Raw genomic sequence first — 23,461 nt, forward strand, 5'->3', positions numbered from 1 at the left:
TAAGACTAATGAGGCAAAGGATGTTATTACATAACTAAAATTACGCTAATAATTTAACCCAGGCTTTAAGTAATGTGTTTAGTGATGATGTGGAACGACGCACAGACCTCAGACCAAGATTTTACATCAAACAAACAATGAAACCAAAAATAATCTTTAAGAAATCTACATATTACTTACAAATTCAAGGACTGCAAAGGCCACAAGATGTGATTCATATCATTGTTATTCTCATCAGACCATTCAGTGATTCTTTGTACCCTGAATGGAAGCATCTGCGGTTGATGTGTTTCTCTACTCTTTAATTTATTTTTTTCCTTTAGTTTGGCATCTGCCTGCGTACAATAAGTTAAAATCTGAAAATTGTTTTCAAATTACAAATCTGGCATTCCTTTATCAACCACTGTAACCGAATATGTATGATGTCCTTCACTGACTCTCAAAAAGTTGTCAAAATCAATTTCTGTTTGCAAAATTCTCCGTGCAAAATAAATTAAAGAGACATGTCAATTTAAAGAATCAACCAAGTCCCAATTTGAGTCACATTTTCAGTTGCAATTTGAGCATACCGCTGTTCTCTATTCATGCTGAGATGCAAGAAGTCAATATAAAACTATTGATTATGAAGGAGCAGTAAAAGTAGTATTTTGTTAAAACTCTAATCTGCAACATAACTGAAAGATGTACAAGATTTTACAAGTCTAATATGAATATGTTTTAGATGTTGTACCATAATATGTATGTGTATACTGTAGATATGTATATTCTGTATTTATTTGATTCATGCATCGTAGTACATATACACTACATGTACCTTAACGTGTTTTCTATTGATAGTAAAAATCCTTAACAAAGACATTAACTAAAAGTCACAAAGCATAAATTGTTTCTGAAAATGTAAAACTATTTCAAGCTGTTTTGTAGTTTGTCATTGCATTGTGGATCTGCTATGATCAGTAAATTAATCAATTAGTCAATTTTTTTTTTAATTGTTTTGAATCATTTTCTGGTTTCTTTAGTCTTCTGTGAAAATAAACTGAAGATCTTTCTGATCTTGTGGATTGTTGGTGGAGGCCAGACAAGGACATCGCCTAGGGGTTTGGGAGACCGTGACAGACATTTTCCACCTTTTACTGACATTTTAATGACCGAGGGACTAATTGATTAATTGATTAATTGAGAAAATCTTTGACAGATTAATTGATAATGAACATAACCATTAGTTGCAGCTTTAGAATAGTTTTTGGACAGTGTAACTACCAGCAAAAGACAAATTGGAAGCTTTAAATGCTTTTGAACCTAAGATGCAGGTATAGTGAAGTTAGTGCATATCATGTGTAACTCACACACATAGTATAAATACGGTGTGGATGTAACTCAGTAAAATGACACAATATCACAAGAACACATTTTTAAATATAAACTGAAGCAGTCCCACCCCAGTTGACAGTCTCTGAAATGTAAAAAGGAAACTCTTTAAGGAGACTTAAATCCATTCCAGCTGAATTCCAGTTCATCACAAACTTTAATAAACTTCTCAGTCATATGATGCTCAGTCTCCTCATGAGCCCTGCGTCATTACTGGTTTCTGCAAAGAGAGGGAGACAGACAGGAAGACAATGATTCACTGTTTAATTCATAATTATGTGATGAATCATTCCATGCATCGATTAGATTTATGAAAGCTGAGAAATCACTGATAGCATCTGAGACAAAATAATGAATAAAAGCAGAAATTAAAACAGTCTTTAATTTATAGAACTGCTGATCATTTATGAATCATCGATTGAGATTTGGAAGTTGTTAAATTATCGAAATCATTCACATATTCAAAGCACATTAAAGGGAAAATCAACATGTTTCAACATTTTTTTCTGATCATTTCAGCTGAAAATAGCATATTAGGGTTCATCTAGAGGTTAGAAAGTTCTATGAAGATTGGATATGAAGTGAATAGTGATAATTAAAGAACTTGATTGAACAGCGTGCTATGGTTTGGGCTGCTGGAGTTGTTTTCAATGTAGACTGGATCAAGATCTACTTATTGCATTTGGCTCTCAGTCTGATAAGATTGAATAACTGCATAAAATACTACTCAGCACGGACAGACTCAGAGGCGGCTCATTCATAGTTTGGTTGTTTTCTTCTTTTTTAACAAGATACACCTGAAAAGTATATTGCATGGCTACCTTTCAAATCTTTGCCATTAGCTTAAAGTAGAGCTGTCTGGTGCAAGCACAGAAGTTTTATATCCTACGTAGAAAACATATTAGTGTATTTAAGATAGTAAACACAGTAACACAGTAATAGTCTGTAATAGTTCCCAGTTTTCTTGGCAGGATTCATGTACTGATTTATTTAAATTAAGGTATTACAACAAAACATAAGTCCTTCTACATGTGGGTAGTTTTGGTGCTTGCATAAAAATTCAAACCATAATAATAATAAAAATACTAAGAATTGGCCTTACCTCTCCCACAAAAAAACTTTAAAAAACATGGCATGGAACATTGGGCATTTGTTCTCATATATGCAAGAACTGCACAGCATGTGTATATTATAGTATTATTGATAGAGAAGAAGCTATTTCAAACCACCACCAAGCCTGACTGGAAACCAACCACCAGTAAGAGAAGTCAAAACCCAGTATTCCAAGTAAATGAAGAGTTCATTTCCAACAATAGATCTACTTGAAAACAAAGCATGTTCGCAAAGGAAGAGTTTGACATTTTGGGAAATATGACGCCGTTGGTTAGGTTTAGGAACATGGCTAGCTGTTTTCTTCTTGCTAAACTATGCTAAGCTAAGCTAACTGGCTGCTAGCTGTAGCTTCATATCGATCTTCTCATCTCACTCTTGAGCAAGCATTTCCCAAAATGTCGAACTATTCCTCTAAATTTAACATTCAACACCTTTAAGATCATCAACACTAAACCAACTTCCCCTTGCATGTTTTAATTTTCTTTGCTATAATTTTTTTTTGTCAAAGTAGGTGTTGCTTTTCTCCTAATGGTAGCTATAAAATATTGGAAATAGACTCTTCGCTGCACTCAGCACCACAGAGCGGGGGGTCATACCGCACAGGTTGCCCTGGTCTTGGGCTTGGCCACTGGGTTCCTCTGTGTCAGGGAGCCCCTGTAGAGGGAGTTCCTCACAAACCTGTCCATCTGGCCTGCAAACGACATTGTACATCCATATTCTACTGTCTCTTTTAAAAACGTAGTACAGTTATGAAGTCAGACTGGGATTTCCTCTGCTGGGAGCATATTTGGTGCCAGTGGAGGTTTAGAAATTATAAATAAGGGACACTAATAACAAAGTGATTGGAAAAGTAAGCAAGGTACAGTAGAGCTTCTCGTTGGCCAACACCTAAGTTTTAAAAATAACCTGAAAATGTTGTGTAATACCATTAAAATATTCTACTATATATAGTACACTACGCCTTTGAGAATTTTGCATGTAGAGAATTTAAGTATCTAATATCCTGCGGGGAAAATCAAGCTTATACAACAATAGGACACAGTGTTCATCTGACTTAGCCCGGCGCACAAAATAGATCATGATGTTCTCTGAGTTTAACAAGGTTAAGATGTTTTGAGTCAGTCGGGAGGCCCTGGGGATCACGCTTAAGGGCAGCAGTGTTGGTTCTTACTTGTGGGAAAGTTGTGGGAGAGTCTTCTTGCTTGGATCGGTATTGCAGACTGGAAGATGCACAAAGTGGGAGAAAGAAACAAAAAGCAAAAAAAAAGGAAAAAAGTGAGAACGTGGGAAAATATATGGCCTATCAGCTCTTTTTCTTGGCACCTTAAGAAGTAGAAAAATTGATCAGAAGCAGACCTGCTTAAGAGACAAAGCTTTTCTAACTGGTTGATATCAATCTAAGAGGGAGGGGCCACAGAGCTGCGAGTGATATATAAGACCACCAAGTCAAATCACAATCCTCCTCCAGAAGGATTAAATCTCTGCCTCTAAAAATAACTGGTTTGACATTATATTATATGAAAGATAGTTTATATAAAGAAAGATTTTCATAATGATTCAAAACATCTCTGACTCTGAATCTCTGACTTAAGCCAATATAGTACTGGTTCATATACAACCAATACTAACCGGACCGAATAACAATGCAGATTTCGTTCCCTTATTTCAGAGCCACTTAAATGCCTGAGCTTGTTGACTGAAATATTCACCCTCTGGTGCTCCAAAACAGACGTTACAGGCAACTGAAGCATCACCGCACGCGCCTTCGCCAGCTAACATTACACTTGCTTGGATGGCAGCAGGTAGCCTACCGTTAGCCAGTAGCTACCTTAAACACGGTTAAACTGCTTAAAGCTAAATGGTCTAAGGTGTGTCTGTATTTCACTCAAAAGTATTCCAACACCGGGACGTACAAGAAATGTTTGAAAATAATTGTGTGTAAAGGGGGGAACACGTCAAATTTACATGCAATACACTTCAAAGTAGAGAGATGCACCACATTCAACTGTATGTTGTGCCTAGTGATGGGGAGACAATTATTGATCCCAACCCTTGCGATGTGGAGACCACTGATGACCACGATCACAGCAGCGTTTCCTCAGGCTTGTATATGCAGGACATGCAATTAGTCAGCAGAGGTGTCATGTTTTGGAGAAGGCAAATATGAAAACATTTCTACAAAAGAATATCTGAAGTTTGAAGCTGGAGTTTGTAGAATACCAAGAATACCAATTCAAATTTTATTTTGCTGTTTTTAGCACTGCAACTGTTATTTAGTGTTAAATTATTGTGGTTGGATCAGGTTTTATTTATTATGTAGATCTGTTATTTAAGCTTGTTAATAGTGTTTTACATTTATATATTTAAGTATACTGTTAAGAGTTAATATATTGTTCAATTTAAAGTTCAAATGTACCTTTACTTTGTACCTGTTCTTTAATGTTTGTGCTTTATTATTATTATCATTATTATTATTATTACCTTTAAGTATCTGTTCAGGCATCATTTAGGCACCAGTACTATTTTAAAAGTATTGTTTTAGCACTGGTATTGGGAAAAACCCAAACGACACCCAATCCTAGTTATTAAGATGTTTCCGACCTCAATGGGATTTACCTGGTTAAACCTGCATTAACTGATTTGTGCCACACTGACACATCACCTTGTACGTTGATATGAACCTGTTAGCGAACAGTTGTTTATTTCCAGCAGTTACGGAGCAACATTATCATTTATTTGGAGTCGTATTTGTGTCCACCTGGTGAATGTAAGTCCAATATTCACTCTCTTTTAGCTCTGGTTTTGCTCTCTATCAACTCATGAGGGAAATATCAGGGTCTTTAGCTGATAAATGCTCCACAATGTTCACCAGCTAGTCTACAGCTAACTGTGTCTGTTTGCCATTTGATGCTGAGCAGGTAGTGTACAGTAGGTTTTAGAGCTTTTTCTCTGATAACAGCTGCCTGTTGCTGCCGAAAACGACGCTAGCGCTGAGAGTGAACCAAAACAGTAAAGTTGCATCGCCTCTGACGCACACAAAAACACATAGTCACATGATAGATGGTACAGCTGCTTTAAATAAAGGTTAAATAAAAAATATATATAAAACAAATGTCTCTGTGTTAACATTTGACTGAGGGATGACTCAGAGAGGGAGTTTTGACTCTTCACCTCACTCAGTATCTTTGCCTCATTTCACCTCTCCCACGCTCCACTGGGGAGGCTTTTGGCTTTCTCATTTGGCTTCGTCCTGATGAATATCCATGTCTATTACAAACCATATCCTGTCATTTTCCCATCAGTGGAAATCATGTCTGGAATGATGAATTAAATTACTGAGGAACCCAGTGAATATTTAATTCCCCTCTTTCCCCTGTAATGTTCATCCCGTCTGAATGCGGCTTTTTAGATTGATGTCTTTACCTTTTTCTTTTTATCCGTTGGCATACCAGCAGCGTTCAGAGCAGCAATCCTGTCCTCTATGTAAGAGACCTTGGGATAAAAAGAAAGAAGTGGCTCCACATACTTGTACCATTTTTGTCTTTATAGAATAAAACTATTATGCCAACTGATCTTAACTCAGCCCCTGGTTTTGCCTCACCTCACTCTGGGCGCTCTGGACCTCAGCAGCTGCTTGGGCTACCTTGTCCTCCAGCTCAACCAGTAAGGCTGTTGAGCCTTTGAAGCTTGCCTTTGATCCCTCCTCCAGGGGGCGCCACTTTCTCTCCAAGCTTTCTGTTGAATGGTTTGTCTGTAAAAGTAATGTTGAGGTCAGAGAGGAAACTCTGTGTTTACTGGTATCTCACATAAAAAATATGATCAAACATTTATTTTAACGCAGAATATCATACTGTATTAAACTCAAAGTCATTTATTTGAGTGTAATATGTTTTTAAAGTGTTTACTGGAAGGAAAAGATGATGATTTCCCTTGAAACCTTGAAAAGTAAACACAATGAAACACTCATATAATAAACAGCAAGGAAAACAGTTTTTAAAGTAGCCCACAGCGGAATGCAAAGCTTGGAGCAATTTGTGTGTTTCCTGCAGTAAAGTCTTTGAAGCTTCTTGTGTTCGGCATTTACAACATTTGACTGAGAAGAAAATCTTGATCTATGTCTATACACTGCTAGACAGAGACTGTTCTCACCAGAATTATGACAGTATCGCTCATTTGTTCAAACTCTTAAAACAACCTATGTTTAAATTTATTGACGTGTCCTCTTGTGGTTGTGTAAATAATGACTCTCCTCTCTCAGAAGCAAAAGGTGGAAGTAGCACGACGTTATAGCACCTCATAACCTGTTACAGTGGAATTTGGGTCTGATAGATCTTATTCTTCTGTGCCGTAGACCTCTGTTTTTGTCCAAAAACTATTCAAAACACATCAATGAGCTACACCGCTGCACTGGGTGACATGTTTCTTCAAGAGATGGGCTCGGTAGTTTGTTAGATAAGATATATCCGACTTTGGATAAACACATAAGGCTTGTAAGTAGGATGAGGTCATTGTTGATTTGGCTCTGCACATGAGATTTGTTGACAGTAAGAAAAACCATAGTAAATTGCTGGCCTTATCCTTTAAGGGTGAAAGATAAGAAAATGCTTATGGGTCATTTTGAAAGGCAATGACAATTTATCTTGTTGACCTAATAGGTTGTGAACATCCCAACGGCAATCTTATCTGGAAGAAGAACAAAACATAACATCCATAATGATTTTAATGAATTTACCCAAAACAAAACACTCTATGTGTATAATACTGCTAATAATATAATAATATAATACTAATAATTATATAAAAATGTGCACAAAAATAGAAAAAGTTGTAATATTCTCACTTTTGTATATGCTCTGAAGTCATAACATTTCAGCCTGAAAAAGGTGTTTAGGGTGTTTTTACTGCTCTCAAATGTAAGTATGTAAGGGTTAATGATTTAAGCCAATAATATGAAAACATTGATCTTAGTAGCTGTATAATATTACTTAACCTGACACATTAAAAAAAATGTAATATTTGTTATTTGAACAGCAAGAGTAACGCTTCCATAAGCTGCATATCCTGTAGTGGCAAGTTGTCCTTCATAGTTTACTTTAGCCAGCGAAGGAAAAAAAAAAAAAAAGAAGAAGAGCAGAACAGAAAACAAGGGCTTCTGGGAGATCAAAAGGTCTGAAACAAGAACAAGACAGTCAGATGGCCAAAGAAAAACATCAGCTTCACAAGTCTGTACCTTATCAGTTTAGAAGTTCACAGGAGTGTATGAGTAGAAATTTAGCAGTGTGTTTTCAGCCGGTGTTACATAATACTTTAAATCCTTACAGTTTTATATAAAAATGGGGTGTGTTGTTTGCACAGATGTACTGTTAAGTGGTGTAAAAAGGAAAACTACCATTACTCACTAAGGCATTGTAGATTTGTTACTTTAGAGGAAAAAATGCCAGTAAAAACAAATCAGACAACCTACCACAGCAGCTAAGAAAGAGCAATTTTCCTAATCCATTCCCTGCTTCAAACAATCTGGAAGCGATGGTTACAGAGGAAATGTAAACAACAAGGCTCAGTAACTTGATTTATGACTACAGTATGCGCTTGAACTGGATTGTAGCAGAGAGATGGTATGGAATTTCATCAGCCAGGGTATTTTAAAAGTACAAAATGTACAAAAAGTCATATGTGCAGTGTGTAAGTTTCTGATTAACTTTCTGGCATAAAATGAAGTGTTGATCCAAGTATGAATGCTTGTGTGTCAATATAGATTTGTTCCTCTGCTGATGTGTAGCTTATTCATATCTCTACCTTCAGAGAGTCAGTCAGCTCAGGCTGCTTTTCCTCGAGTCTGGAGAGGACGATGCTTGTTCTGGATGTGGGTCTGGAAGGGATCCTGGTAGCCTTGGCTTCTCTCTCTGGGCTTCTCCATACTGGGATCTCTTGGGATTTTTCTGGCCTGTTGGAGTCCTCCTCATCAGAGAGGCTGTGGTCGCTGATGTTGTCTGTCATCTCATGCAGCTTCTGTCTTAGTTGCTGCTCCTCTAGGTCCACTTCCTCCCACTGAGGAAGAGGAGAGGTGCTGTTTGGCGTCTGAAGAGCCTTGTTGGTCTGAAAGAACAGAGTGGAGAACATGTGGCTGAGAGAAATGAACTATGCCATCAGTGAAAGTTTATAAATAACATAATTACTTGACAGTCAACCTGATGGGAATTATTAGAGAGATTTAAAATGTTTTGCTTAGGTACAAGCAGATCACATAGCGCCTCAGAAATTCAGCACTGATTGTGTTTTTGTGGGTTTCCTTTGGGTCCACAGTCCAAGTACAAATAGGCAATGAGGCACTTTTGTAGCCAAAGAAGCTGTCATTGTAATCTCAACATCCTCGTTTTTTCCGTGTGGGGACCTTTCCCATTACCAATCCCCATCTCTCTCATTCCCCTCATATCCTGTCAGGTCTCTACCGTCTGCTACCCAATAAAATCATAAAACGTCCAAAAAAAATACTTGGAAATCTAGAGAGCACAAATTCATTGCTAAACTTTCTCTGAAACAATGATTGTCCAATCATAGCAACCATAACTAGGCACAACAGACCTATTAAGCTTGGACTTTCTCCATATACTGAAGTAGTGTGCATGGGACTGTAGCAAGTGGCAACTACCACGGCTTGAGGTTGAAGTCAATGCAGAAGTACCGCTAAATATGGACTCCAAAAAAATGCCTGGCTCCAACTAACTCACATTCAAAAAGCGTCAACTTCTCTCTAGAGATACAAAGTCAATAATTTTTTTCAGCGTGCCATTATGGTCTCAATCGCTAAATTTGGGCCCTGTAGTAAGTGTGCTGGTGGTCATTTTGGAAATTATTGCTCCGTTAATAAGATTTGAAGACTTATAATAGTTAAGTTTAATGTTACTTGATTATGATACCTGCCCTGTTAGCACAATTTAGCTAAAGTAGCTAACATTAGTGCAAATACTGATGACTGTTCCCTCTTCGGATAGCCAGCAGGCTGCCATTTTTGTTTTGATTTAGAAACAGAGGCGTGACCCGGGAAAAGGATTAAAATTTTTTAATCGTGCAGCAGACAGAATGTTTTTTCATCCACATAGTTAGAAAACCGCTTGTTCCAGCTGTCAAAATGGTGCTCATTGACTAACACAAGAAGCCTGCTTTTGTTTATTTCTGTTTGAAATGAAAGAAGACTCATTGTTTCAAAAATTAGTAAACTCTTTTCGTGGTAAATCTGCTACTGTTAGCACTGTAAACTGCATATGTGCCGTGCAAGAACAGAGGGCTTGACAGACATAGCAAAAGTAACTGAGGGTGGCGGGGCTTAGCGAATCGGCTCATATGTGACCGATTTCGATAGACTGTTGATTTGTCCAGCTGTGTTGCCCTGCTTTTTCCCCAATGCATGCTGGGATAGACCCCTCTCCGCACCATGCCACTGACATCTTTGTGATCTTGAATAAGAGCTATCATACTTGGAAGAAGAGTAGATCATACAGTAGATAGATGCATGAAAGCATGATGATAATTATCCTGTCACTATACTAATCAGATGGTCATTAACACAGACCCGTGTTGCGTGCAGACTGCACTCTGACAAAACCGGCAGAACATGTGCTAAATGCAAATTGATTTAAGCTGTGGTTTGCCACAAGAGAGGGAAATCATGACTCTATCAAATATTGCTCTCATTTGAAACTGAATAGCCACTAATTACCATGATGATACTGGTGTGGATTTCAGAGCTCATGTCCCAATTAAAAACAGACACCAAACCCACATGAGACATGGCTGTTGATGAGACAAGGATGAATATCAGTAACTGTGTACCCCTCTTCATTATCAGAATGCTTGAGCAATGAGCTGCAGATAAATAATTCATTATTAGGATGGAAATATCCTAAATAACTAAACAAACAAATAAAAAACAAACATCCTGTTAATCTTTACCAGAAAGTTAGAGGAAGGGCCACGTGCATTCATGAGATTGAACTGTTGACCGTTACATGGCTACACTGGGAGCGTTTATTAATGATTATAAAGTTGATTTGGCTAACATTTTAACAAACTTGCATCTAGCAGACAGGTGTTTCTGGCCATACTGAGGGGAACAGCGGAGTCAGTTCATAAGTCTCTGCAAGTTTGTCACTATGAGAGACATCTTTCACAGTGCAAGCAGTCATTTGAGCCAGTGTTAATATAAATATATTGATTAGTGCAGCTTTTAAGTGTAGGCTGACATCACTGTTCACTCTTCACCAACTTAATCACTAGAAGCAGAAGCAAGTGGAAAGAAACACAAAGTATTGAGCAGACCATCACAGACTTTATGGTTTTTGTGCAGCCTGTGTAGCCCCAACATATAGCCAGTATGTATAAATAAATAAAATAACAAATAAAAGTTTGTGTGTTACATTAGCAAGCCTTATAAGCAACAACAGAGAGACAACGTTGTACATGAAAAAGAGATTTATTCCTCTTCTGCTGCAGTAAACACAGCACACGGGCCTGTTCATAACTTTGTTATATTCAGGCCTGGTGAACAGTGACATTAAGTGTGATAAAAAGCAGGGCTACAGCTATGCACTGACACTCCCCCGCAGACACAACACATACCAGAGAGCCTCTTGTAGTACAGCCGCTAGCTCAGCTGCAACACAGGCACGAACAAAGAAACTCTCTCAAAGCATCATTAATGTGCTGGTGGACTCTGATGGTCAATGACACTCTAGGAAAACATTTCCTCTTCTTGATTTTATTTGTCATTGTCTTTCATCTAGCTTTTATTCTTTTTTTAAATCAATTTGGTTGGTTTTATTAATACATTTTGATCATTTTTATTTCTCGTGTGCCTTCGTCTGAAATTGTTTAACTGTCTACATCTGTTATGTCTTATTATCAATATGTCAGTCATCTGTGAAGCACTTTGAATTGCACTAACCTGTATGAAAGGTGCAATACAAATTAAGTTTGATTGACTGATTGAACAGATATCTGAAACACATGTTATCTGAATTGAGGGTCTGAGGATAAAGGGTGTTGAATGTTGTACAGATTATAAAGTCCCTTGAGGCAAATTTGTGATACTGAGCTATATAAATAAAATTGACTTGACTTGACATGTGTTTTTTAAATGGATTTACCTGGTCGGATGTCGGGGTGACCTTCTGCTCTAATCGGTTCAAGAGGGCCTCAATGGCTGACATGCGTCTGTTCAAGTCAGTGATCTGAAGACAGACAGAGAGACAGACTACTGTAAGATGAGGAAGACAAATAAACAAGACATATAGTCCACAGATTACATAATACTGGTGGATTCAATCTCTAAGAAACAGCATGTCATATGATATCAATTTTACTCATGCTGAACAAATCAAAAGACAAATTGGCACCGAAATATGTCTTTCAAAGACAGATGGCCTTCAATTTATTTTGCACTTGATAAAGTTCATGCTGCACTTTCACATGTTCTCATCAGAGTCTGAGCTCTGAGCTAAATCACCTCATCTCCAAATCTGATTTCATAATAATTGAGAGGTTCTTTTCTGAAATGACCACAACAGTCCAGAGTCAATCTTGACTGAAAGTTAAAAAAAAAACAGAAAAGAAATGAAATGATATAATGCTATGCAGTTTTTCTTCAGGCGAATGTGAAATATAAGAAATGTTCACTTGGAAAACAGTCGTAATGTAATTTTACTTTTCCCAAGTTGCCCCTCAGAGCATAAAGAGTCATATTCTAGTCAGGAAGTCAAGCAGACAGTCATCTAATAGATCTTTGATTTAAAAAAGATTTTCTTGCCCTGAATTGTGCCTCTCAGACAACATTTCCTACAAGAGTATGTCCAAATTTTACCTCCCTTCCTACGATTCCCACATTTATTGAAATGAAACCATGTGAGAAGTTTAGAGGGAAAAATCCCTGTTTGGTGGAGCTGTTAACAACTCATAGACATGTGAAATGTGACCCCGACTACACACTGCTTTTTGTAAGACGTCAAAAGCCAAAAAGGTTGGAAACCACTGGTTTCATCTTTAACAATGTGTTGTATTTTAAAAGCTTGTTATATTATCCATTGTGTCAAATATTCATCTGAAAAGTAACTAAAGTCGTCAAAACAATGTAGTGGAGTGGAAGTATAAAGTACAAGTACGTTAAATTGTACCTTTGTGAATGGTGCTCACTGAGTCGGTGCACTATGATAGTTTAATCCATGATAAGCACCTTGCCTTTGCACCTGATGAAGAGCCAGTTGGGATGTGAAAAGTTATACTTTTTTACTCCATCTAATATGTTACACATAAGAATATTTTAAGGGAGCATCCTACAGTGTGTCTGTTTTGTAAAGATCAGATTAGCAATATTTCAGTCAAAATGTGATGGCCGTTTGGAGTTGTCTGCTCATGTAGCAAGGTCACTGTCCTGAAGTAGCAGATTAGCCGAGTTTCTGAGTGTGCACTACTAGATGTTTCTTTTCTCGAGTGTTTGGCTTTTACTGTTGCTTATTTAGTCATGAACATTTAATGGTATATACAGAAATACTTGATCTGAATGCTTTTATGGGCTTTAAAATGACTATAAATAACTGTTTGATATATTCTTGGCTACATGTATTTGATTTGGTTAGTGGTTGGTTATTAGCTTGACATCAAAATCTTCCCGCAGGTGTTCAATTGGGTTAATGACCAACAATATGATTCACATCCTTTTTATCAAAACATTAAGTGAGCACTTGATCCCTGTGTGGAAGAATGCACATTTGTTATGTCTATCTGCTCATTTCTTCACATTTTCCCTTTAATTTGTCACTTGTCTGTATATTAAACAAGTAAACATACTAGAACTTCTATCTACGCCATTTTTGCCCCACATGTGCTCTGTCCAGAGTCTGTGCTTGTTTTCGACTCATCCTGATGTTTTGTTCGATAAACATTATCCAACTGCATGTACGTCACTTTACTTTCAAGCTCGGTTGTCATCTTGAACGTGTTCCAAATCAGAATCGAGCCAGCATGAAGTAAGCTTGGATGTCGCAGCCAATAAGAAATGTCACGGCTGTTTTTGATGTCTCACAGGCACATGTCCAGGCTGTTTGTTTTCTTCTGTATCTTGTTTGTATTGCCCAGCTACAAGACCAATTTACCATGACATGAAATATCAAAGGTATAAATCAGCATAAGGCCAGGGGGGGACTGATAACACCAGCCCTGTTCTGGTCATGGCTGCCTTCCACCGCTGACCTTAATCACTTCCTTTGTTTTGATATTCCTTATCTTTAAAGACAACAAGGGGAGTTTTTGATTCGGATAGTCCCAGTCATACCTCAGTAATTAAACATAAAATATTCAACTTCGAATAATCAACTGAAAGACACGTGGACTCAAAACTGGAGGACATATTAGGACACATGAGTATTTCTGAAAACAGGAAGAGAAGCAGCTCACTCAAAGTCAGTCAAACTAATGGTAAACAAAGTCTGTTTATTATTTGCTCCTCATCAACAGATCAGCAACAGTTGTTGTGATCCTTTCCAGGGACTGAGTTTTACACTAACACATAAATAGACACTGATGTGATGTATGTTATCTCCCTCTGATCTAGCAGCTGTCGCCCCTACATCACTCAACGTGTCAGTTTGATGAACTCGTGTGTGGATGGGTGTGTGCATGTGTGTGTGTGTGTTTCATTCCCAGCGTTGGCCTCGGATATCAAAAAGAAAAGTCATATTGTTAGCTGTTTGCTTTGAAAAATGTGACTCCGAACCAAATAAACAACATTTTGTTATATTAATGGTTGTACAGATCATATCAGTCAGAGTTTTGTGCCAAATTATTCCTCGCTCATGAAAGCCAAACAGATCAAGATCAAGTTTATAATTTTAACAGTATTGTTTATTGTCTTATCCTTTATCCCCCACATTAATGAAACGAATTTTTGAGGCTACGGGGACTTTACAACTTTCAAGTTTAATACTGCTATTGTGATGGTAATATTTCAAAATGTCTCAAGATCATTATATGTTTAGTTCCTTTGTTCCCCTACGAACTAGACATATAAAAAATGAATTGGGTTCCTTGATTTCAGTGTCTCCTGGTCTTGACTTTTAAACTACGCCAAGGGAAAAATAATCCTGCACATTAAACTTTTACAAACCATCATTAAAAGCAATGAGTTGTATGCACATTAGTAAAACTGATTAATATCAGACACAATATCTTTGCAGAGATGGGAACTGAAGTCAGAACACTGTTTACAATAACCATCACAGTTCTAATTTTTAATGTCAAATTCAATCAAAAAGAAAATATTAAACCTGGATTTATTAGTGTCCCAAAGCATCTGCCAAATGAATGAAATATAATAAGGATTTCATATAACGATTGAGAGATATTAATAAAACCTGTGGTGGAGCGTTTGCTGAGCTCAGGCTCTCCTGGGATGTGTGGCTGCAGGGACCAGGATGAGACTGGTAGAACAGGTAGGGTTGGCTGTGGATGTCCTCTTCCTCGGAGTAATCAGGGCCAGGCAGATAGATGCTGCTGCCTCGGGGGCCACCAGCACTTCCACTGCCACATGAGGAGTAGCTGAGTCGGGAGATGGAGCGAGATGGGATCGTTCGGTTGTCCGGGTACGCAAGGTCATCTAGAAAAAATTGTATGATAAATAAACTGAGCAATAGTTTTTCACTTTTTTCTCAGTAGAGGCATAACTCATCCTCATGGCTGCAAAAAAGGTATCATTGAAAATAATTAGGTGTATTTTATTTCCGGTCTAAACCAAAGATATGCCATAAAGTATAATAAACGAAAACAAAATTTTTAAAACCACATCTGACTCAGACCAATCAAATATTAATAGAATATTGGATTGTATTTCCCCCAGACATTGTGGCTACAACAGTCCAGCCAGACATGGTCTTGTGGTCCACAACAGCCAAGCTGGCATATGTTGTGGAATTGACAGTACCATGAGAAGTTTATGAGGGGAAAAAGACCAAATATTCTGAACTGGTAATTGAAGCTGCCCGGAACAGCTGGAAGATCAAGATTTTCCCTGTAGAAATGGGATGCAGGGGATTCGTTACTACATCTTTGATCAGTTTATTGAAGAAAATGGGGGTGAGGGGTTGTTCCCTCCAGCAAGCAATCACTTCCTTTTCAAATGCAGCAGAAAAAAGCAGCAGTTGGCTTTGGATTAAAAGGAAAGACAACAACTGGGCTGCAAGATGAAGATAGGAGGGTATGGCACTGAGGGGGGTGTACCTGGGATGCCAGGTATCACCCTGTAGCCCTCTAGAGATGTCATGGACTTATCAATGAAACGTCAAAGAAGGAGGGCGCCCACCTGTTGACCTAATGACGTACCTACTCTCCCTCCCATCACTCCAATCCCTCTGCCAACATCAAGAGTGCCAATGTCCCAAAGGGATTGAAACATCAAGTCCTATTAGCTTTACTTAACTCTATTTTCATCCTTGTGTACTTTAGTAGAGATTGTTGGAACCACACAGAAGATCTGAGATGTGTTTTGTCCTTTCTTTACCTTGTTGTGGAGTCAATCCAAGGTCCATCCTCCGGCTGAGGTCAAGTCCAACATCCGTATTGAACTCCATACTTTTGCATTGCTCCTCCAAAATCTGTTGGAAAACAAAGGCCATGTCAGCCTCAGCAAGCATCGACTCCCTCACAGCTACGTCCGTGACCGTGATGTCGTTGGAGCCTGGGGCCTAAGAGTGAGATGGAGAGAGGTTAGTGCTACAGAGAGCTGAAGAGAAGCAGTAACTTCTGTGTTCAGCTCCAAAAGTAAGAAAACCTCATTCAAAATATTATGCACATGATGATGAAAGTATCTGCTTTGGTAAATTTTTATGGGAGCTGTATCTTTCTGTGCTCACAAAGTAATTACAAATCACAAAGATTTCTACTTCTGATAGCGAGTGCTGTAGTGGAGCCAGTTTGTTTTAGAATATGGAATAACTCCAGGAACATGCTTCATTATTTCAGAAAGCCAGATGATGAAAGAAACGATGAATCAGAGACTGCACTGAGTTACAGGAGCTGGTGGAACAGAGGCTAGACAGGAAATGACATCATGACTTCATCTCTCAATTAAACTGCTCAAATTAGCAACTGATGCTACCTTAGGCTAGCTAGAAACTTAACATACAGTAAATATACAGTATATAACAGTATGTCAGAAGTTAAATTATTCACAATAATTTGAGAATTTGCAAATTTACAGTTGCTTAACGTTTATTCCAAGCTACAACTTTTAAATTACAAGAGAAACCGATTATGTGTTTACATGGTTAGCAGAGTAGATGAAGTTGTCAGTCACAGTAAAATCATTTATGGTGGCACACATTATCTTTATCAATTAATCAACCCATTTATTTCCTCAGTTCATTGATGAATCGTTTTGTCTATAAAATGTCAGACATAGAAAAATGCCATTAAGAATTTCTTAGAGCCCATGGTGACAACTTAAAATGTCTTGTTTCGTTTGATCAACAGTCCAAAATCCAAAGAAATTCAGTTCACCATCATGTATGACAGAAAAGCTTCAAATCCCTATGTTTTAGAGGCTGCAACCAACAAATATGTGGCATTTTTTGCTTAAAAAATGATGATTATTTGATTATCAAAATAGCTGCTGATTATTTTTTGTGCCAATGGATTCATCAACTAATTGTTGCAGCTGTAATCAAATTTGTTTTCATAATATAACTCACAATATTAACTTAATAATTTATTGCCAATGTGACACATCCATCGTGACTTGCTTTCGTGCCACTTCAGTAAAATATTGTCTGATTATCCTATTAATAAGCTGACGGATGTACTACTGTCTGTGCACACAAGCGTCAACATCTAGATGTACACAATGACTGTATTGTGGCCAGATAGAAGAAGAATGAATGAATGAATAATGGCTGTGCTCAGCACTAAAATATCTTGCCAAACCAAAGACTGAAAACAGAAACAAGCTGAAGGAGATGGAGACAGACAGCTCCTTTTATGAAAGCATGCAGATTGGTTTGGTTCTAGGAAAAGCTGGTTCTGTGTGGTTGTCCAGCTTCTACCTGATTGGATTGTCCTCTTGATTCGATGGAGTAGTCCAGATCCAAATCAAAGGGATCGACAGTTAGCCGCCTTTTGGTCTTTTTCATCTTTGAAGAGCAGAAAAGGAAACACCATCACCAACAGAAAAGAAGGAGTAAAGGGGTAAGAAAAGTGATTAAGATAAGGTAAATACTGTGTCGACCTGAACAGAGGAGATGAAGTTTTTAGCTCTGAAGAAGTTCTTGTATGTATGCTAACTTTTGAACAAATTAAACAAAAATTTGGTCTGACTGATTCTTCTTTTCTTATGTACAATTACCAACAATGTTTAAGAAGAAACTCAGGGATGCTATTGCCACAGCCTCCTGCTCAGAGCATGTCCATGTATCGATCATTAACCTGTGCAGCACCCAATGCCTACTGCTCCACCCAGCTTCCATGGGAACAGGACTACAGACTGGGAAAATATAAATTGGTGTTTAAGTTCAGTAAATGTGTAAGATATAAGCTAATTCAGTATAAAATTTTGATGAGATCTTATATGCCAGTTTCTGTTTTGCTGTAGTATGTCTGCTGGACCAGAAATTTGAAACTCATTTCCTACAAATGTCTTTTCATGCTGAGATGTCTCTCGGCAAAAGAATAATCTTGATAAACTGCAAAGACTGCAAACCATCCTGCTTTGCAATAAGTAATTGGTTGGAGGACTATCACAATCTGTTAAAGGGGACATATCAGGCACATTTCCAGGTCTATATGTTTATTCTGGCCCTTTACTGGAATATTTTTGCACGATTCACAGTTCAAAAATTCCTTATTTATCTTATACTGATTCTCTATGCAGCCCCACAGTTCAATCACTGTCTGAAACGGGCTGTTTTAGCTCCTGTCTCTTTAAGGCCCTCCCTCCTGATGAGCCCACTCTGTTCTGATTGGTTAGCTCCTGGAAGCCACTTCCTCCTCAGATTCCACTTCTTTTTCTTGTTCTTTACTTAAAATGGAAGCGTCTCAAATACATCATACATGTTTGAGCCCAAATACGATATGAAATATGAGAGTGGACAATGCGAACAACCCATGGAACAACTTTAGCAACACAGATTATGGAACGAACGGCCATTTGTGGGGATGTGGTAATGAGCTGATGTCAGTTTGATGGGGAATTAAGGGTAACTTTGCAAAACAGAGCGTTTAGGGCAGGCTGAAACCCTGGCTTTTGACTTTTTTACATGTGTTCACCTCATGTTTTGAAACTTTGACGATGTTTAACATAGACATCAGACATTATAATAATATAAGAATGACAGAAATCACAAAAAGCATGGTTTTGGCCTTGTTAGCCACTTGGGGGACATGGTTAGGAATTTGGAAACACACCAACCCTTGTGGTATTATCACATCAGTTGTTCTTTATGTACCTCACCCCCATTCCTCCCTTGTTATGTCCCTGTTTGTTTGTGATAATTTGTCTTTTAAGTAAAAAAACAGAGCCATAATAGAAAAAAGGACAAAATAGGAAGTTCTTAACACTGCAAATTACCTCTAATAATAGAACACAATTGTCTTTATAGTGTGACAGGCGATTACCATAAACTAAGCAGAATGTGGAAGAACCAATATGAGAGTCATTAAACAAGCAATTAGTGTTTTTATGCATCAAGCTGTTTCTGCAGCTCTGTAGCTGGAGAAAAAAGATACTTAATTCTAATATTCATGCACAGGTCCTGTGTCATCAGAGCATGCACCTGACCCAAGAATCCTTGAGCAAGATCCTGAATCCCAGTAGCTCCATTTCAACTTCTCTGAGTGGGCAAAAACTTCAGGAAAGTTTCCCTACATAGATCTATGAGGTGTCTCAAGGGGTACTACACTATGTGAACAGTAGAGGGCACTCTATCTAAATGTGAATCAAACAGGGGGTGCAGGAAGAACCTCTTGGCCTTCTTGTAGTCTGTCTTTTTGTAACACACATCAAACGCCTCAGTCATACAGAATGTAAACAAAACCTTAATCAGTAGTCACATTGGAAATAAAAAGAAAGCGTTAAGAGATCCAGCAGAGCCCAGAAGTCCAGTCAACATTTTCCCCCCTTCACCAGTTGCTGCAGTGATTGAAAATAAACAAAGCGTAGCTCCTAAATTACACAGAGACTGTGGTATAAACAATAGTAGCCTGGGTTTTATGATAAATTCCAGTGGACTCAGTGCCCTCTCAGGAATGGAACTAGAGGGTCTTTCAACTTTACTCTGACTTTTTTTTATGTGTGCAATTATGTATGACAGCCTAGTATTTACCCACAACATACAGCGGTGAGTGCCGGTTCGACCGTGCCTAACCTTAGTCGTCACCAGCTGTCAAAGGAATTCCAGTTGTTCATGAGGGCTGGCCAAGATCACGTAGATAACGCCTCTGCTTTTCAACAGAGGAAGGACCCGTCAACATGACAAAGATCAGTGCTGACCACAGCAGAGCCTTGCAAACACTAGCTTGTTTCACAGAACATGCATGAACAAATACTGATTTGAACTTCTACCAAAACATCTCTTAATCAAGAAACAGGAAACATGTCGAGCGTGGGCAACAAATCAACAAAACTGAAGTGAATCAAGTATTGTTTTCAGGTTTCCACGTGTCGTGGTCTCAACATGAATTAGCAGTGAAAAAAAACAGAGCCACTAATGTTCTGCTGTCTGAACACAGATTGATATCTGCTTCTTATTTTATGATGCATTTTAGAAGAATGCTTTCTGCTTCCTGCAAACTCACTAAAGCTTTGGCACCTAAAAATAGCTGCAAGATGCAAAAAAACAAAGATTAAGTATAATAGGAAAACACAAGCATGGGAAAGAATCACATGTACTACTTACTGTAAATGAAAATGATTTAAAAATGATTTTTCGTACCCCTTTGTAGTGTTGTGACTCTGTGGCATCGATACTGTGCTCCTCATATCCATCTGCTGATAAAGAAGGCAGACATGTTGGTGTTATACTATGGCTTTTTACTGAATGAGAACATACTGTACGATAAATAGAGTATAATTTCTGAAAGCAGATTCATCTGACGTTTCCCCATAGTGCACTGTACATCTTGCAGCAATCAAATTTATTTCCACCTGGCAGAGCAAGTACAGCACAGGAAGGCAAGAGCAGGAACATTGTGTGTTTTCAGCTGCTCTTTAGGAGAGCGTTTATGAGTGAGTTGCATTTCTATGTAATAGAAAGAGAAAGAGAGAGAGAGAGAGAGAGAGAGAGAGAGGGGAGGGAGAGACTGGGAAAAAGAAAAGCTACAGAGACGCAAAAGTTCAAGAATGAGCTGTTCAGATCAACAGATAAAGTGATGAATTTGACAGTTTATGCAGAATAACAACACAACAGATAAGGGTCATACACAGTTATTGAAACACTTTGTAATTTCCAGCATTACTTCATTTTATGGAAATTTGCCACATAAATAATCTCCAGAGAGAACATTCAGATATACACCAGCTCTAATGATAATAATAGTAATAATATTAACAAAGTATACTAAGAGCTTGGTGATTCTCTATGACTAAAACTTCCCTGGCTCTGCTCTTGTACTCACCATATTCCAGTGGGAATGAAAGCTAGATGACCACTAACTGCACCAGTTAAACCAGAACTTTTTCCCAAACCACTGAAACCACTGCATGAGACACCCAAAGCTACAGAGTCTAACGGGTTCATTTTAATAATGTGATTTAATATAATGTAGTTTATTAATGATGATATGAAATGTTGAAATTTAATTTCAAATGACCCTGATTTATCATAAAAGACCATTCATGGTAAGATAACTTTGAGGATGACCACACACATGGCTGGATTAATTTATTTAGAGGCCGAAAAGCAAAGCATTAATTATGGGCCCCTGCTGACCTTTGTTAGTGGTAATCTGGTTAAACACAAATTAATTCAAGAATATATGTGCACCTAGTAGACAGCCTTATTAAGATAGTTACAGTAAACAAAACAGGTAACAATGTAGGACCAGGTCTTTATCCTTTCAGTTCATAAGGTGGTGCATATTCCCAAACAACTTTGCATTTAATCAAATTACAACAAACCAGCTAACATAAGATGTATCTGGCGGCTTTTAGGGCCCCAAAGCTTTGCCTGGTTGATAATCCAGCCCAGACCACACAGACTCACAGAAAAGGAATCCAACTTTCTGAAAAATTTTTGCACAAATGGTATGCGTGCAGGATGATGAGTGTGGAAGCATACTTTAGGACTGTGGATAGCAGAAAATGAATTCTTAGTATTGTCTCTCTATAATAGCTGATGATAAACTTCATGGAATAGCAGTACACACCAGTTTGATTATTTCTTTTAGGCTACTTTACCTCAAAAGCACATTGTTTTCACCAAAGGAAGAAAAAAAACCTTATAATTATGAATTCCATATCTTACAAGTATGAGAAAAGATGACATAAAGTCAGACTCTCCTATGCAGACTCCTATACACTAAAAGTCGCCAACACAGCTATCAAAATGTTCTTATCTAATATCTAAATGCTGTAAATAGGAACACATTTTTTTCTAAAACTATGGGGGCACAGTTTTCACCAAAAGACCTCTAAGTATGTGACAAAGTATGATTAAAATGTTAACATTACAGCTGAGATTCCTATTCAGGTCACAGAATGTTATATTTAATAATTAAGAGATATTTTTCTAGTGATAATGAGATCTTTTCATCATTTCATTCTCCTCTTCAGTAGATTATGATTTGGTAAAGAAAGAAAGAATAAAAAGGTAAAAACTAACAAAGTATATTAAACTCAGTGGATATATCTGTCTGTCAACAATACCTAAACATTCCTGATGATAATTTAAATCAGTCTACTTACTGTGGACTTCAGGGTTGCTCTGTGTGTCATATTCATGGTGCTCTGAAAAAAAGGAGAGAAAAGATGGCTTATTTATTTGTGTTTCATTACCATTTCATGTAAATTATCCCAGAAATGGACTTGATTGTTTTAATAATCCTCTCACTGTTGTCTTACATAATGAAAATAAATGAGGTCAGGTTTGCAATTGTGCCATGCATTAACGATAATAAATAGCTAAGCAAACTGAGATAATTCAGGTAGTTCTTAGTTTCCACATAAAATATTAATCAAAAACAGAAGCAGCAGTAGTAGCATTAAGCTGAGGAGCAACAGTTAGAGTTAGCCAGCTAAACTCTCATGTGAACAAAAATGCAGTTGTAAGCATCAGTGTTACATCTCCCAGTGTGCACATATGACACCCTCCGAGCTTTGAGGGCCCGACGGACCACAGCAGCATACATACAGTAAAAAGACAGGATAAAGAATGAGTGTGTGTGTGTGTGTGTGTGTGTGTGTGTGTGTGTGTACAGTCATGCATGGTGAATTTAATCCAGGTGGTCACATGAATCTCTACATGTGAGGAGTTGCTGATTATTTCAAACATGATGAATCTGTTAACATACATATTTATGGCTGTGTTTCATAACTACAAGTTGCATCTGTGCACATTCTGCGAGCTGGATTCCACATAAATACACGTCGAACAAAAGTTTTGTTCTCCCTCCCTCTTTCTGTCTCTTTCTCTCCCCCCTGTCTCTGCAGGACTGGATCCTTCAATTCCAGGCACAGAATGGGAGACATGTGACTGGACGATCACAAGGCCCGCTGGGCTAAGCCAGCAAACCGACTCACTCTGTATCCCTTTCCAAAATCCTCGAGGGTGACTCAACGTAAGCAGTACCAGGAGTCCCGGCTGTCTCCTCATAATTCATTGATCGCCTGATGCTATGATCTCACATGGAGACCCGCTGTGTATAATAATGCTCAAAGCTAACATACAGTGTGCCTCAAGGATATTTGTTTTATATGCTCTGGGTGTGGCCAGGGGATGTTAGCAATGCG

General features: G+C 38.0%; 1 protein-coding gene across 1 annotated transcript in view; it reads right to left on the reverse strand.

Moving 5' to 3' along the window:
• Positions 1–219: 219 nt before the first annotated feature.
• The window catches only part of mlphb (melanophilin b), a 39,848-nt gene continuing 16,606 nt past the window's right edge, over positions 220–23,461 (reverse strand). The window contains exons 4-15 of the mRNA XM_044364853.1: positions 22,418–22,459; positions 20,448–20,503; positions 17,565–17,651; positions 16,025–16,208; positions 14,883–15,124; positions 11,625–11,708; positions 8,278–8,577; positions 6,083–6,232; positions 5,905–5,973; positions 3,653–3,701; positions 3,078–3,172; positions 220–1,588 (exon numbers count right to left, since the gene is read on the reverse strand). Coding sequence (XP_044220788.1) covers positions 1,562–1,588; positions 3,078–3,172; positions 3,653–3,701; positions 5,905–5,973; positions 6,083–6,232; positions 8,278–8,577; positions 11,625–11,708; positions 14,883–15,124; positions 16,025–16,208; positions 17,565–17,651; positions 20,448–20,503; positions 22,418–22,459 — 1,385 coding nt within the window. The 3' untranslated portion in view covers positions 220–1,561. The remainder of the gene's footprint in view (positions 1,589–3,077; positions 3,173–3,652; positions 3,702–5,904; positions 5,974–6,082; positions 6,233–8,277; positions 8,578–11,624; positions 11,709–14,882; positions 15,125–16,024; positions 16,209–17,564; positions 17,652–20,447; positions 20,504–22,417; positions 22,460–23,461) is intronic.

This window comes from Thunnus albacares, chromosome 11 (genome assembly GCF_914725855.1).
Source record: "Thunnus albacares chromosome 11, fThuAlb1.1, whole genome shotgun sequence".
Lineage (NCBI taxonomy): Eukaryota > Metazoa > Chordata > Actinopteri > Scombriformes > Scombridae > Thunnus > Thunnus albacares.